The sequence below is a fragment of the Chlamydotis macqueenii genome, chromosome 5 (genome assembly GCF_036417535.1).
Source record: "Chlamydotis macqueenii isolate bChlMac1 chromosome 5, bChlMac1.mat, whole genome shotgun sequence".
NCBI classification, from domain to species: Eukaryota; Metazoa; Chordata; class Aves; order Otidiformes; family Otididae; genus Chlamydotis; species Chlamydotis macqueenii.
Window position 1 is genome coordinate 30,560,025 of NC_141560.1, and position 17,210 is coordinate 30,577,234.

At 41.8% G+C, this 17,210-nt stretch overlaps 1 protein-coding gene and 1 long non-coding RNA gene across 6 annotated transcripts in view; one reads left to right on the plus strand and one right to left on the minus strand.

Annotated features, from left to right (window-relative positions):
- Positions 1 to 1,681: 1,681 nt before the first annotated feature.
- On the minus strand, positions 1,682 to 8,825 carry LOC147600535 (uncharacterized). Its single transcript, XR_015258724.1, has 2 exons — positions 8,398 to 8,825; positions 1,682 to 2,230 (listed from the first exon to the last, which is right to left on the minus strand). It is a non-coding gene; the product is annotated as an uncharacterized LOC147600535 (long non-coding RNA).
- The window catches only part of STRN3 (striatin 3), a 64,438-nt gene continuing 54,806 nt past the window's right edge, over positions 7,579 to 17,210 (plus strand). For 3 of the 5 annotated variants that reach the window (XM_086749343.1, XM_086749345.1, XM_086749347.1), the window contains exon 1: positions 7,580 to 8,227. In XM_086749343.1, the coding sequence (XP_086605469.1) occupies positions 7,907 to 8,227 (321 nt within the window). In that variant the 5' untranslated portion in view covers positions 7,580 to 7,906. Of the gene's footprint in view, positions 8,228 to 17,210 lie in introns of all 5 variants that reach the window. The other 2 variants (XM_086749344.1, XM_086749348.1) reach the window with 2 other exon arrangements.

The following is a 17,210-nucleotide window of genomic DNA, read 5'->3' on the forward strand; positions in this document are numbered from 1 at the left end:
AGAAGTTCAGATTTCTATACTAAATGTATGTTCACTAATCAGACTTGATACTGAGAGTTCCTTTCTCAACCAAGTGGAGATTGATAATTTATGTACAGTGTTATCTACAGCTTCAGAAGCACTGCCAGTAAGGAAATTGAAACCATATGAAACAGTAAAATTTTAACTGTAAGAGCTAAAGAACTGAAAAAAATTACTAATTTTTGCCAAATATGTATCATTAGTAGTGTAAATTAGTATAAATATTAAAAAATGTAGTACGGGCATTTCTTGTCCTTGAGAAAGTACCACATCATAGAATCATAGAATGGTTAGGGTTGGAAGGGACCTTCAAAGGTCATCTAGTCCAACCCCCCTGCAAGGAGCAGGGACATCCCTGACTAGATCAGGTTGCTCAGAGCCTCATCCAGCCTGGCCTTAAACATTTCCAGGGATGGGGCATCCACCACCTTTCTGGGCAACCTGTTCCAGTGTTCTACAACTCGCACTGCAAAAAATTTTCTCCTAATATCTAACCTAAATCTACTTCCCTCTATTTTAAAACCATTACTCCTAGTCCTATCACAACAGGCTCTACTGAACAGCCTTCCCCCATCTTTCTTGTAGGCTCCCTTGAGGTACTGGAAGACCACTATCAGGTCTCCCCGGAGCCTCCTCTTCTTCAGGCTCAACAGCCCCAACTCCCTCAGGCTGTCTTCATAGAAGAGGTGCTCCAGCCCTCTGATCATCTTTGTGGCCCTCCTCTGGACCCTCTCCAACATGTCCTTCTTATGTTGGGGGCTCCAGAACTGGATGCAGTAGTCCAGGTGGGGTCTCACCAGGGCAGAGTAGAGGGGAAGAATCACCTCCCTTGACCTGCTGGCTACGTTCCTCTTGATGCAGCCCAGGATGCAGCTGGCCTTCTGGGCCGCAAGGGCACACTGCCGGCTCATGTTGAGCTTCTTGTCCACCAGCACTCCCAAGTCCTTCTCCTCAGGGCTGCTCTCAATCCATTCCCCGCCCAGCCTGTATTTGTGCCTGGGATTGCCACCACCCAGGTGCAGGACCTTGCACTTGGCCTGGTTGAACTTCATGAGGCTGGCCCACCTCTCCAGCCTGTCAAGGACTCTGGATGGCATCCCTTCCTTCCAGCGTGTCGACGGCACCACACAGCTTGGTGTCATCGGCGAACTTGCTGAGGGTGCACTCTATCCCACTGTCCATGTCTCTGACAAAGATGTTGAACAGGGCCGGGCCCAACATGGACCCCTGAGGGACGCCACTCGTGACTGGTCTCCACTTGGACATTGAGCCGTTGACTCTCTGAGTGCGGCCATCCAGCCAACTCCTTATCCACCGAGTGCTCCGTCCATCACATCCATGCCTCTCCAGTTTAGAGAGAAGGATGTCACGCGGGACAGTGTCAAATGCCTTGCACAAGTCCAGGTAGATGATATCTGTTGCTCGTCCCTGCTTTAAACAGTATTAAAACTAGATGGTTGTGGGGGTAGTTGTGGTGGAAATCACAGACCAAATTCACAAAAATCAGTCAACAATAAAAGGAAAATTCCTACAACAGACAAAGAAGTACTCACAGAAGGATTTCAGAAAAGCATCCTGGGAGCAGTTACGTTACTTTAATGAAACTTTGACCGAAATTATCTGATTTTCTGACCAGATACTTTTCTAACAGACATGCTGCTCTCGGACAAAAACATAGTCTTAATTGTGAATTAATACCAGAGGTGAAGAGTTAAATCATCTTCTTGCCTTGACTATCCCCTGCATACAACTCTTCAAAAGAGAAAACACATTAGAAAGGGGCATAGGATGAGTAGGACTACATTTTCTCCCTTAAATCTTCACAAGCCCCACAGATGGAGGAAAATATCAAAGAATACATCAGCTAGCAGGGAGGACTCTTCCCTCGCACAACCCTTCACCCGTAAGAAAGCTTTTACCCCTGTTATTCTGTAAGTTCCTCTTTGATGTCTTCTTGTTCATAGGACACCCCCAGGGAACAGGAGTCCAGGACCAATCCTCGGGACAAGACAATCTGTTTGGAGTCTGACAATCTCAAAGCTCTCTCACCTCTGCCAGGCACAGTGAAGTCTCTTCACATCCAGAACAGGAGTCCACTTTCGTTGATTTGCTCTGACAGAAGAGTCACGAACGCTGGTCAGTGCTGCTGCAGCGGCACACACGGCTTGTACACTGCACCCCGGGCTTCCGAACCAGCACAAGTTGGTCTCTGAGAAAGAATGAACAAGGTCATTAAGATAAAATAGGGCCCAGATGGAAATGTATGACAGGATCTTCACGGCTGGATGGCAGCTCAGGCTGTCTTTTACGACTAAATGGAAGAGTACCATCTAGACAATCTTTTCTGTGTTTAATGTGCAGCTCTTTTTTCCCCTTTCTATTTTGTATTGATGCTTGAAGTTAGAGTTGTAATAAGCGATGACTTAATGTTCTGAGGCATAAAGAAATGTAAAACAGTGACATGACATAGCAATTTTTTTGACACAAGCTTTCCAAGAAACAAGGATAAGAATGAACGACCTTCCAGCTCAGAAGGAGGCACTCTAGCAAGGTCCAACCTCATGAGTAAAAGAAACCCGAAGCTTTAAAGCTGCTTTAAAAAGGGTTGTGGTCTGAAAGAGGAACAACTTAAGAATTGCTGCCCATTGTTTTAATGAAAAAGTAGCAAGGTCAGAAGCAGGAGACCAAAAGCTACGCACATTGTTCCTACCAACTGCAAAAGACATCTGTCCAAGCTAAACTGGTAATGACAGTGACACGGACAGCTTTCTTTCTTTCTTCTTAGTTTCACGCTTCATCTTTGGGTTTGGTACTGCTGAAGCATGAATTCGTAGTTCTCTGTTTTGAACAAGTTGTTTCCAAGGTATTTTAATAATTTAGTCATGAACGGTACTGACAAGCCTAAGTCCCGTTCCCAGAAATCAGCAAGTTGCACAAATCCATCCATGAAGAGTAAAAACCTGAGGCTTAGCATGCCTGCAAATATTCAAGTGGGATCTGAGAAAGGGAGGACAGTAAAACTACCCCAGGAGCACCGGCAGAGCCTTTGAGTTACCGTCAAGCAATACATAACAGGAGAAATACACGAAGAATTGACACGTATGGATCCTACTGCAGGATTGGCCTCTAATCCTAATTATTCCTTTATTAACTTAATCTTTCTACACGGTTAATCCCTTTCTGATGTTCCAACTGTTGTATCTGCATGCATTTTTATGAATGGCCTGGACTGTTTTACATATGAAAATACTTTAGGCCAGATTTTTTTTTTTTAATCCTCACAAATGCTCTTATCTAGACCAGATACAAAAACATGAATCATGTTGTTAACGGAAGTAGAACCATAGTAGAACTCAAATGTGTTGTCTGTAATTTGTGAGGCAATAATCACTCACAGTATTAGAACAGGTGATTAATACCTGTAGGAAAGAGGTCCACTAGGATCACTGGTCATTTCTGTATTTTCCCACCAGCCCCAAAGATAGGTTTCAAAATTTTAGCCAGAAATTTTGCTTATATAAATGGCAGCACAAGCACACAGTTCTGTGCAGAAATACTGGAAAAAAATTACATGTACAAATAATATTTTTTTTTCATTTACAAAAAGCATCCAAGCATAGCTGTGGAACCTGTCTTTGGGAATAACACTGGTGTTAAAAATATCTTAAGGTTTTTTTTATAACCTTTAGAAAAATTCTGGAAAAAAAATCACTTCTACAAATAAAAACATTTCCTTGCACAATTTAGGCAAAAAAAGGGAAATGGATGAGTAATTTCAAAGTCATTTCCACCAAAGTTTATTTCTTCTCTTTTCACGTTGGCTTTCAGATACAGACCACGTGTTAAAATTAGTTTTTCATCTATAAGATATAAAGAAACCTTTGAAGTATAATAAACAAACAAAAAGCATATCCGTGCATGTTGATGAGTGGAGAAACTCTCATTCCTTCATCAAGTTCTATGTATTTGAGAAGCTACCTTTTATAATCAGTAATTGGTACTCTACTTACGAAGATAGTTCTGCTTCTTCTAATACAGCTCTTATGTGGTTTTCTGTGCATTCTCATGCACATACACAAAAATTACGATGCCTTTATGCATACAGAATCAAATGGTTGAAGGGAATTGGTGACAAGATGCAAGCCTTTCATATCTCTGCCATTATTTTTCTCATTTTAGTAATGAAAAGACATTACTATCTGAAGGCTGTTTGTCAGAAATGAATAGGCTGTCTCATTCCAGGTCACTGGACAACTATCTGCATCACAAATGCGCTTAGGAATAGAAGACTAGAAGGAACTATCCAGATCCTGATGGGCTGTCAAGTCCAGTTCTCCCCATCACAGTCAACCATGCATTACAATTTTTGTCCAGAATAGCCTACAGTATGTGCTTCCTGCACACTCGATCTACAAAACACCTATGAAACTTTGTGACAGAATGAAGACTCCCTAGAAACAAAAATCTCAGAAGGTATCACTTGAGAAAGATGTAAAAAGTCTCAAAATTGCAAACTTTCCTTCAAAAGAAATTACCTTCCCGAATGACTGACTAGCACTCTCCTTTATGTCCCTTACAAAGTATTTATTCTGTAAGGATCATTTGGCATGCACACAAATGACACACAGTTTAACTACTGAGATTTAAATATGTGCTGTTGCACTGTGTTAGATCTCGCCCTCGTTAAAATATTTCTCGCAGATAAACATCTACGAGAGAAAACTGGTATCATGATTGGCCTGTGTGACTCACTCTGGTATACTGATGGAGCACATAGTCGCTGAGGACTTACAATACAATGGCTTTAACTCCTTCCAAACCAGCACATACGCAGAAGACTAAGGACCTGGGCTCATGAAGAGAGATGCTTCTTGATCTTACTGCCCCCAAGCAGGCTCTCCCCCCCCACGCCTGTACAGGTAACTCTGGCTTTGTATTTCAAGACAAACTGAAACCTGCCTGGTTTGCTTCAAAATGCTGAAACAGAAACCACGATGGCTCAGGAACTGCTTCCAGGACATGCCAGCTCTGTAGGCTGCATAACCACATGAGACAACTCAAAGTCAGCTGTCCCTGTTTGTGAGTCACACCCCTAAATGCTGTCTTTCCAGGTACTGGTTGAGACCTCTTAGAGGTAAAGCCTGCAATACCTGTTCTGCGGATAAAAAGGTCTTAAGTCTCCAGCATGGCCAACCCAGCAGATTCCATAAAACATATTTTAAACAAAATTTTAATTACTTCTCCAGTGGATACAAGCACTCAACATTCATTTATTTTGTTAAAGATTTCACCAACATTTATACATACTCTTGACACACAAATTATAAAAAAGAAACACCATCTGAGTTTTAAGACTTCTTGCAGTATAGTTATCATTCAAATTAGATGCACGTCTCTCACGCCAAACCCTCTCTAGTCAAGGTCCACATATCTAGAAGCATTTTACTTATTGTGCTATAACAAAGTTTTGCAACATTCTAGGACTCTCATCTAAAATGTAAATAAGAGATCAAATAGTAAACAAGAAATGCATTATTACATTTTTACAGAACTGCCTCACCAAGAATTAAAAATAAATGTTGGCTAGAACTATAAGCCAATAATTTACTGCACTGTCCAACTCTAAACAAGTTGGTTTTCTGGATGCAGAGGTCTAGTTGCACTTTATGTGTCCGCTAAATGTAGAACAAAATGGGCTAAACTGGATTTAAAGCACTATTGAAAAGAAAAAAATGACTAAATGGTAGAGGTATAAGCAGGTGACAGCATGAGAACAAATATTTTTGATGTATACATTAGGCTATCAAGCTTCCTGGCTATGAACTTATTGTACAGAAGTACGCAGCAACTGAAGACCGCTCACATAATCCATACCCTTGCTCTTCCTCGCTCGGATCACGGACAAGGCTTTAGTAAAAATCACATGCAGCATAATAAATATTTATCCATAATAGTAATTATTTTTGTATTCTAAATCTTATTACTGTACACATTATAATTAATCCAAAGATGAAACAACTACATCTATGTCCCTTTAAAATAAAATACTGTGTTCAACTTCAGGATCACGGATTTTTAAAAAGCAACCTTACTAATCTAGGGAAGTCAGGGCGGAAGGAAAGAGTAAAAAAGTTTTCCTTTGCTGTTGAGTTGTCAAAATGCTGGCTGACTATAGTAACAGAATTAATTTGCAGTAACTCCCATATACTCAGAAATAAGGAATGTCCCATAAGACTGGAGCTAAACAGAAGGCTAAACTGGTTATGAGGTAAGTCTTAATTTTTAGTAATGATTCAATACTGTCAGTAGACAATGAAAAAAATCAGCTGAGGTGGAAAGGAATTGGATTTAGATTGGCTAATCTGTATGGAATCAGGAAGACTGTAGGATGAAATTTTAGAAGGAAATGATTCAATGGAGAAGAAAGGAAGGACTGGATAAACCAACTGAAATATCAATACACACGTGAGGAAAGATTAGTAGAGAAAGGAAACACCAGCAGTGAGACAAGCAGTATTTATTGTTTCATTAATTAACAGAATTCCAGCTCTGTCAAGAACGAGCCCTGTTTAGGAAGTTATCTTTTTTTTTTTTACTGGATGAGTACTGGATAAGGCAAAACCAAACTCCTGGCTTACTTACAATGGGTGACCTACAGATCATTTCAAGCGGGACATGATGATAATTTGTAAATATTGCATTTCAGAGCAACATTTTGCAACGGAGGTAATTTCACCATAGTGAAACTACAGCATCAAACACAGCATTGCTATCACAGATACTGGTTTATTTAATCTGGCTCAGTTGTAAGTTCTTGCAAAACCTTCCTCACGTCAAAAACTTTTGAATACCAAACATTGTGCACTTTCCCTTCTCATCAAGGAGTGAATACATCACACATGTCCCTCACTACGGAGATACCATGAAGATGACCATTCGTTTAAAAAAGGAATAGCCAACTTCCAGAGACACACCACAAATTTAAGATATCTATTCCAAAATCACCTCCTTGCCGGGCAAATTCAGCGCACCATTGAGTAGCGCTGAGTTTTAGAGACCTAAGCGTTTTAAACCCCGATTCGCTGTTTGCACGCCGGTTTAGGAAGCAGACCCAGACCCGGACCCGGACCCGGACCCGGCCGTATTCCCGCCGGCTCTACCGGGAGCGCCTGACGCTCCCGAGACGCGGAGCTGCCGCAGCACCTCCGACCACAGCCTCCGCCGCCCCAGCGTAACGACACCGCTTCCGGTTTTTACTTCAGAGCGGACGGAAACCGCCCGGCCACGCTCCCCCGGGACCGCCGGCCCCGACACCGACCCAGCTGGGGCCGGGCCGCGGGCGGGGCAGGGCGAGGCTGGGCCTCCTCCCCCCGCCTCACGGCAGCGGCTACCGACGGCGGGTTGCCCCACGGCGGGCGGGGGCAGGGCGACAGAACCGGGCAGCGGCCACGGCTGTCCCCGGGGCGGTGCGCCGCCACCTCAGCTCCAAGCGGGGGCTCCCGGCCACGGCTCTCTCCCACCCCCGGGACGCGGCGCTCACCTCCCCGCCTGCGCATGCGCACTCCTCCGCCTTGGCCGTCCGCGGGGAGGAAGCCGGCGGCAGCGGGGAGCGATTTCCCGGCATGCGCTGCGCCGTTCCCTCCTCCTCTCTCCTCCCCGCCCGGCCGCGGGTGGGTGGGCCGAGGGCTCGGCGGCTGTAATGGCGGCTGGCGGCGGCTCGGCGCTCCTCTGACACCCGGATACTGCTCGGCGCAGCCCCCCCCCCCCCTTTCCCCGCGCCCGGCCCGCCCCCCTCCTCCCCGCCCCAGCCAGCTCCGCTCACCCCCTCCCTGGCCCCTGCTCCAGGCCCCCGCCGCGGGACGAGGAGGAGGGCTCCCCGCAGACAATGGACGAGCACCCCGGAGCCGGAGGAGGCGGTGGGATGGCGGCCGCTCCGCGACCGCAGCAGCCACCGCCGCAGGCGGGTGGGACCATGAACCTGCAGTCGGGTGGGGGCTGCGTGGGGGCCGGAGCCGGAGGAGGAGGAGGGCAGCAACAGCAGCCCCAGGGCCCTGCGGCCCCGGCCGGTCAGGAGGCGGCGGGCCCCGCCGAGCTGTCCCGGCCCCAGCACTACACCATCCCGGGGATCCTGCACTACATCCAGCACGAGTGGGCTCGCTTCGAGATGGAGAGGGCGCACTGGGAGGTGGAGCGAGCCGAGCTTCAGGTACGGGGGCCGAGGGCGGGCTCGGTGCGGAGCCGCGGCGCGGGCTGGAACCGGCTCGGTGGGATCCGGGGACCGGGCCGCGCTCGGAGTGCGGGAGCAGAGCTGCCCGGGCGAGCGGAGCCGCTTGGGCCCCCGAGGCCGAGCCGGTCGCTGTGGGTCGGGGACGGTACCTGGGCGAGGTCCGGCGGGCGAAGCGGCGTCGCCGGCCGGCGGGGCTGGCGGAGGCGCAGCCCCTCACGGCCTGAGCTGGGCTCCTTTCCCTGGGGCAGCCATTTTGGTTTTTAGCATGGCGCCCGCCTGGACTCCTGGCTCCGGAGGCAGCCCCTGCTCCGCAGGCCTCTCGCCTGTACTGGCGTTGCGGGGCCGGCAGGACGGCAGGGGAAGGGCGGGCGGGCCCTGCCGCGGCGCGGGGCTGCCGACCCTTCTCCCTGCCCGCCCGCGGCAGGGCGAGCTGCGCCTTGACAGCGGCGATCGTCTCCCTCGGCACAATGACTGCGGGGCTGCCCGGGCTGGCGGCCTCCTCAGCCTCGGGTGCGGGTTCTGGGGAGCAAGAGCCTCCGGGCCTGGGAGGGCTAGTGCCTCGCCGAAGCTCAGCCAGCGGCTGCTCTGGGAGGAGAAGAAGGGTTTAGGAAGAGGCAGGAGTGTCTGCCTGCCCAGCCGGGAGAGGATGAGGAAAGAGTGTTCGGGTAAATCTCGAGTAAAGGACTTGGCCAGGCACTCTGGCTTGAGACAGGTCGAGCATGTGTGCTGACTTTCCCTCTGTCTCGTTTTGTTGGAGATTTTGTATGGGAGAGACAACCACTGAGGAATACTGAGCAGTTGATGGGTCAGCAGCATTATTATTTTAATATACATAAAAGAACAAACTTTGTCACAGGAACAAAAAATTAATAACTCTTTAGTATAGAGAGCAGATGTTGGAGTTCCAGTATAGATCTCTTGCCATTAATGTTTGCTTTTAGTAATAAAAAGGATACCTCTACTAATTGCTTTTACATGTCAAAATAAAACTGTGCGTAGACTATTACAAGTTTATGTACTGATTATGAAATCCACTGAATGTGAGATATTTGTGTAGAAGCCATTATTTTATAGGACAGAAATGTAGACAGTAACAGGTAACAGACTTAACTGCTTCCGAACAATTTTTGGTGGTTTTTGTATTGAGTGAATGTTTACTGTCTTGAAGCGGCATTCCATCAAATTGTACTGTAATTAGGGTTTTTAATAGCATGCTGCAACAGCAGCCAACATTTGTGATGTATGTACTTTTGGATTTCAGAACCGAGAACTATACCTGAGCCTGGGCAGTTCTTTCAGGACTTCTCAGCTCTAAAATAAGCATGTAATCTGCACTATTTTTGTTACAACTATAATTAAGAAAGAATTTTTGAAAACCATCAAATGAAGAGGTTTCACTATTACCTTCATTTACTGCCTGTCTTACCTTTTTAAGTCTTGTGTAACGACTGTTTTTAAAATCAGTTTGGTGGACATTAGTGGGTGTTTTTAGCAGAGAACAATTGACTGTTTTTCTTGTTTTCTCTGGTGTCTTAGTAATATAGCACTATGTTTATAAATAAGTTGCTTAGTGCTGTTCATTAGCAAACAAAACCATCTTGAAATATTTGTTTTGTGTATAGGCTTGTTACTTTAAAACAAAATACTGCCGTCTGTACTCTAATGTAAAAGCTCAGTTTGGAGGCTTTGAAAGCTCCGACTGAAAAAATGCTGCTGTGAACTCATGTGGCCTCTAGACACGGTGCTGTGTTCTTGCCAAGTCCGCTGCTCTTGTTTGTAATTGCTGTTTGTCATCCATGGCCATAGTGTTTCAGGTGCTTATTTCTGAGGGTATGATAGCAGTTCTGATGCTGACTATGTGTGCATCAGGTCATGGGACAGAGACAGCATAGTCATGGACAGTGCATATGCATGAGGGTGGGATTTTTTTATAACTTCGTAAGCCCAGGATAGAAGGGAGGAGGGCATTACCTTTGGATTTTAAGTGTCAACCTGTACAGTGGTGAAGACTGATACAGGAATGTGTTTACAATATTTTTGGAAGAGATCTGTTTACCAGGTCTGCGGTTTTTCTGTTGTTCTGTAACTCAAGTTGTAAAGTCCCAGGATATTTTGTGACTAATAAAGCCATATCGAAGTATGAGAGTGGCATGGTTTAGATGCAATTCTCCTCGTGCAGGTAATTTCCTTCTTTCAACACGACAGTAAATTCTCTAACCACTGTTTCTCTGTGTTGGCAATTACCAGTTCTTACTAAGTTATCTAGTTAATTTTGCAAAAGATGCTTTAGAAAAAGTATGTGGAAAACCAAATGACTTAGCAATATGTGTGATTTTATTTACCTGTTCTGAATTTGAGTTTTATTCTTGCAAAGAATAAGATACTTCCTTATCTGCAGTATGAAATTAATGGGACTCCTGAGTGATTTTCCCACACACGCCCTTTTTTTCCTGTATGGTTCAAGTGAAGAATTGCCCACCCCTAGTAAGACTGGTCTTTACGTATAGGGATGATGGTGCAGGAAGAGATGGTCTACAGTAACAGTTTATTCTTTCTTGGATCTTGTGACGAACTTCTTGTTTTGTTGTTCTGCCTGTCTATAGGACACATTTTTATAATTAGTTTAAGTTACACGTTACTTCATTGTCTTGGGGTTTATACCACAGCTGTAATGACTGACACTTTGGATCTAAGTCCTGTACTAGTGGACTTAACCAAGTCTATTTTCACATCAGACTTTGAATCTTAAATGTTAATAATTTTATAGTATCTTTTCCAACTGTTCAGGTACGTGGCTTTCTGTCTGTGTGCACAAGTGAAGCAGCATAATTATTTGCCAAACCTGCATGTGCAAATCAGTATCAAGTACAGAAATGTCAAATATTAGGAGTGCAGAACTTGAACCTAGTATACTTTTTTTCCTTTCACTTCTAGTACTGGCTGCCACAGTAACTTTTTTAGCGTTTACTCACTGTGTTGAAAAGAAGTATCCTGGCCTTGTATCATATGTTAATCACTTAAAGTAATAAGCTGAATCTGTTCTCTATTCTGTGAACTAAAAGAATTATTTTTACTGTAACAATGTTGTGTAATTGTAACTGTTACTTTCATCTGTCAATGTAATGACCTTGATGTTGGTATCTATTATACTGAAATAAATTCAGTCCCTGTTTTTTAAGGCATTTTTGCACTTTAGAGGAGTTGTAGCAAGCCTGTGTTGTTTGATGTTATATATTTGTTAGAAATAATTGTTTCCTTTAGGAGGTAAGTGGCTCTATATTCTCATGGGAGACAAAAAAAAAGTGGATGGGAAAACACTTTGGAGATGCACTGCAGAAACTTTTAGAGAAGGAAGATAAAGTTGTGTCAAAAAGGAGTATCATAAGAAAACTTGCAACTTTTGGGGGAAAATCAATAAAGTTCACCTTTCTTTTGGAATTTACAGACTGTTAGTGCTTAGCTGGAATAAAGGTCTCAATTGTGCAGTTTCTTCACGTTTTCTGAACTAGATAAAAATGAAATTGAGTACTCTCTCTGATACTTCAAAAATCACACAAGAATGCGTTGAGAGAGAACTAACGGTAAATGCTACTTCCAAATGTATTAATGACTAGGAATAATAATTAAGAAACATAAATAATCAGGACAAAATATATACAATTTCAGTATAAACAGTATGCATCCTTTTAAGTAACTGAGATGAGCATAAAGATTAATATGGTTGTTAATACATTTTATGTCATATAAAATGGCAGCTTTATCGACATACAACTGAAGTTCCTAGTTTATCTAATTTTACAAATGCTCTTTTCTCCAACTATTCTGTGACATGGGAGCATTTTGTTATCTCAGATTTTGTGTGCTTTACTTAAGTGTTTAAAAAAACCAAACCAAAATCAAACAACCCACAGATTTCACTTGTATTCTTCTCTTCTTTTTTCCTTCCCTCACCCCTCCTTAACCTGGGGGGGGTTGGAGAGCAGCTCGTTAAAGGGAGCTCATGAACTTTGGGAACCTCATAAATATTGCAGAATTACATCCTAATAGAATGTTCCTTTAAAAAAGTGATAAAAATGTGTATCTTTCTGAGACTCTTCAAGATTTGAGGTGATTCTCTAAATTAGGTACTTTATGTGTAATTGTAAGTACATAAACATATGTAAATGTTTTAATATAATGAACTACATGAGACCGTGTTCAGAGTGTAGATACACTCATGCAGTGTTTCAGCGTTTTCTCAAAGCTTCAGTGTTTACAACTTGTAGAAAGAATCAATTGCTGAAATATTTGACTACATGTAGCTTGTTTTGCTTTGTTGCACATTTGAAGTGGGGATAATGTTGGGAATGTTTCTGTTTTAAAAGTCGGAGGAACAATTCTTCTCATTGCATAGACTTCACCTTGCTTTTGGCAAGCAAATAATTCATTTTGATGGTGAATTGGAAGTGAAAGTCATCATGGCAGTTGTAGAATGATCGTTAGTTTGTTAAGGAAAGAATCAGAGTGTCTTAGCAGCTAGGAAGAATGAAGTAAAATTAAGTATTTTCCAGTATCCCTGGCTTTTCAGGAATTAGTGGAATTTTGTGCAGGGGAATATTGTAGATGCTAAAATGTTCTTGGGTCAAAAGTGTTTGGATGAGTTCATGGAAGAGAAGTCCCTGAGGGTGTCTAAATTCAGCTATACTACCTATGTCTCAGGAGGCTTTTGATTTACAAGTTTTTGGAGATTTGGAATGTTCTCTGAGGTTTATTCTTCTGTTTTTATACTACTCCCATGTAGCTGCCTGTTTGTTCGTGGTTAGAAGTGAGATACTGAGATTGGTGGTCTGCTAGTCTGAGCAGATACAGCCATTCTTATATTCTCATGACCAGTGAAGTACTTGAAATGCTTTGGTGTGGTTGTTTGAAAATACAGTTAGTGCTGTTTTGATACTGTTTAGCTTAAATAACAGACTCTTATATCAGGGGCATTAATTGTGATAGAACATGCAAAGGTTCCAAGTAGGAATGCAGATGCTGCAGTCGTGAAATGCACAGTGTATTTTAACCACATGCATTGTTTATCGATTGCATTCTAGATGGCTGAAGTTGGAAAATATGCATAATTGATAAACCGCTGTTTAATGGGGTCCTGCAGGTGTATCTCGGTATTTCTTCTGAAATTAAGCTTAACTAACTACTAAAGCAGTCCTGAGAAAAACCAATGGATACTTAATCAACACTGAGTGAAAATAAAATTAAGTAGATTGTAAAAACTTAATCAACATTCTTATTTGTGATACTTGTAAATGCCATGAGGTCTGTGGGTAATATATGCATCCGAAATGTCTGAGTTCCCTTTCTGCAAGCTGTTAAGGTGCTTGCTGTAGCAGGGGTGCAGAAGTACTTCTTTGTACAAATAAATAATGTTTATTCACATAATAAAGAAACTTATGTTCGCTAATAATTTTTCTACGCTAATGGCGAAAATAGCTATGTATTTTGTGGATTTAAGTCCCTTCTGCAATTTAAAGCACTGAATTGAGAGTTTTATGTATTTTGGGTAGAAGGCAATTAGACATAGTCAAAGGTTTCCCTACTGTAGCTTCCTATAAGCTATTTAGTCAACTGTGCTAGAGGCGACTAGCCCATGGTAAAACTTTAGGCGCCTGTTCACTGTAAGTTGAAAGTCTGCTTTTCTGTGTGTGTAGGGGTAAATCCTACCTTCCTCCTAGGCTTCTTGGCAAGTCTTCCAAATTGAAAATGTGCAGAGCTGCTTCCTTTTTGTGAATGAATAACCTATACAGAGAAGACCTGATTGTAAATTAAAAGGCAGCTGCTATGTATCGGAGCTTACCCTAAAAGGTATGCACACAAATATGAAGTAAGGAGATTTCTTGGCATAGTTTAAGATAAATAGGAATAAGGAGATTTTCTCTTGTGAAAAGAAGGTGATTACATTGTTATATTTCATTTCTTTCACTATAAAATTGAGAGACTGGTTGTGGCTCTAAAGGATTAAGAGTGTTTATAAGTAAATGAAAAACCAAACCAGTGTTTTTCTATTTATACCTCATTCTTTGTTGATTTAGATCTTTAACATTTCTATATAATTTACTGTTACTCTGGTGAGGTTTTATTTTAAACAAAGCCTAAAAGTATGTGGCAGATTAAGTTATATGACACTTCTTGGTGAAGAATTACTTTTTTTTTTTTTTTTTTTGTTTTCTAACACTAGACGTGTTCTGTGTGAACAGAATCCTGGGGTACACCTTGAGACTCTGGGAAAGGAAAAGATCCTGTTTGGACAAACAGAGCTCTCAGAAGTATTCAAGGAGAACATGTAAACATGTTTACAAGTTTCATAAGACCTATTCTGTTTCATAGCTTTAGCAAGATTTGTACAGTTGATTCGGTAGAAGGCAGGACTACTGATTGTGTTAACTCTCTGATAAAATGATGTAAATTAGAGAGTGCTGGCACTATTCTGTGCCAGGAGGCTAGATTAACTTTTAGGAGGTGCAAAATACTCATTCCTCATCAACTTACTGTGATGCCTCCCTTAAAACACTTTGTTAAGTATTGTATTTTAACTGTCCTGCTCTTTTGTTTTTCATAACTTTTATTTCCATGAACTTGATTGTATTCAATTTTGTTATTATCAACATTGCCACTGCCTTAATGATGCAAAGCTCTTTAAGCTCTATAATAGTTTATTTTTTTATGAATATATATGGCTGCTTATATTCTAGTTCTAACACTTCAGTAGGTTTTGCTTTTTTCTGTCTGTTCCTTGGGAATGTGTGTTACTGACCTGCAGCTGATGAACATTGTTGACATGAGTGTTCATCACTAGAACAGCCTAGGTCAGTTCAGGTCAGTGTTCGGTCTGCTGTGGATTATACTTTCACCTTCTGTATTCCTAAGTAATAAATAGGTGTTCCTGGTTTTGGAAAGGAAATGTATGTTCTTGAGGATGTCTGCCACACTGCGATTTTTTCCTTCCCTTTCTACTCTGTAGTGATTATAAGAACCTGCCACACTACAAAGCGTACAACTTCACTTTGATTTCTGTGCTCCTGTGCTATGACTACTAGTAATAAAAAAAGAGAATGAGCTTAATGTTCTTAGTTCTGTCTAGTATTAAGTGTCCAGCAAAGCTCTAACTGTGGCACTTCATTATTAGCTTTATGATTTACAGTGCAACTTCATCTTAATGGAATGATGCATCACTGTAGTGATGCTGACAGTAAAGATATTTTTAATCTTATCACATTCAAGTACTGTGTTTTGGTGTTACCATCAGTGTTTAATTAGTCTTACTGGTTGTAGTGGTGACTTTCTTTGAAAGAAAACTTTTTTTTACTAGCTAAGATGTGTTCCAAAATATGCCTAGCAGTTTAAAAGACTGTATGTAAATCTTTTTAGATAGAAGTGGACTGAGGTGTGTAACTGTATGTTCATTTGTAAAAGATCTTACTTGCAAGGTTCATGCATTTAGGAGAAAGGTAGAAAATATAGATGATAGTGACAGAATGAGAAACCACATCCGAGGATGAGCTTGTATTGAAATAAACGTGCTGAGTTGCTTTACTCCAGAACTGCTGTGAATTTCCTGCTAAAAGAAATTCATAAAACCCCTGAATGATCTGTGGCTTTGTAAGTGGGAGCTATAAGTACAGAAATTGGGAAGTGATTTCTTGTCTTGTGATCTGTGCAGGACTGACAAGGTCAACATTGCAATACAATAGCCCATTCTTTAGTAGTAATTTTGAAAAGAATGCTGAAAACTTGACATAAAAACAATTTGAAGGCTGGAAGTAACATCTAGAACAGTGATCCATTTAGAATTCTTGCTGGCTAATCTAAAAGAAGTGTTAGAGGTAGCCTTGTTAGGTGCCTCCTTGCATTTTAGACATATTCAGATGCTTTCTAATTTGAAGTAGAAACTTGTTTAGTTTTAAGAGCTATGATGCAGCAGACTGGAACTTCACCTTAAAAAAAAAAAAAAAACAGAAAATACCCCAATGAGGAAGTGTAGAAAGCGTGACAGCAACATGTGTGAAGCTGGGTTACTGCTGCTTTTTGGGTGGTTTGTTTTTTTTTTTGTTGTTTTTGTTTTGTAGAACAACCGAAGAAGTAATCAGGCAACAAGTGTAAAACATACTGAAGTAATTTTTGTACAATGAAAAATTATTACTCCTTTCTACATGAAGACACAGAAGAAGTATAAATGGATCCCAAGTAAACCATCTATTATTCTGTAGTCTAATCTACAGCTATTAAGTTTATATGTTCTTTCCATGCCTTTTCTTAAGGAATCATACTTAAATGAAGAACTAGACCCTTGGAACAAGCTACTGATGGAACGAGGGGATTTCTTTCTTTCTGTTTTGTTTGGGTTGCATTTTTTTTGTTTTTAAGTCTTAAGTCAAACATTTGATTCAGTCAAACATTTGATTCATTCAGTTACAAAGGTAACTGAATGAAATATGGTCTATCTAAATGTCAGACTGCTTTAATTGATCTTCTTATCTTTTAGATCAGTTTTGTTTGCATCATTGTTAGTTTGAAAACAAGCTTTTCTATGTTACCCCAGTCCAATTATCCTGTTAGAGAAGCTATAACACTACTGTTTTCTTCCTGGAAGACGGAGTTTATAGATGTATTTTTAGTTGACTACACTGCTCTTTGTAAAACTAAGTCTCAAGCACCTTGGCTTTGCATCACGCATGAATCTCTTATTTATATGATTGAAAATAAAAAATGCTGTATGTTGCTTACTTTGGATAGAAAAAGCATATTCTCCAAATTAAATTGCAGTAAAATATGCAGATGTGTACAAGTACATACAGCCACACAAATGCATAGTTTGCTTATTTTCAATACCACTCCTTTAACTTTGTGTTTTCTGATCCAGTTGTGTAGAAAACTACAGTAGTAAGCAGGAATTTGATCATGAGAATACTGTAGATTAATCTTG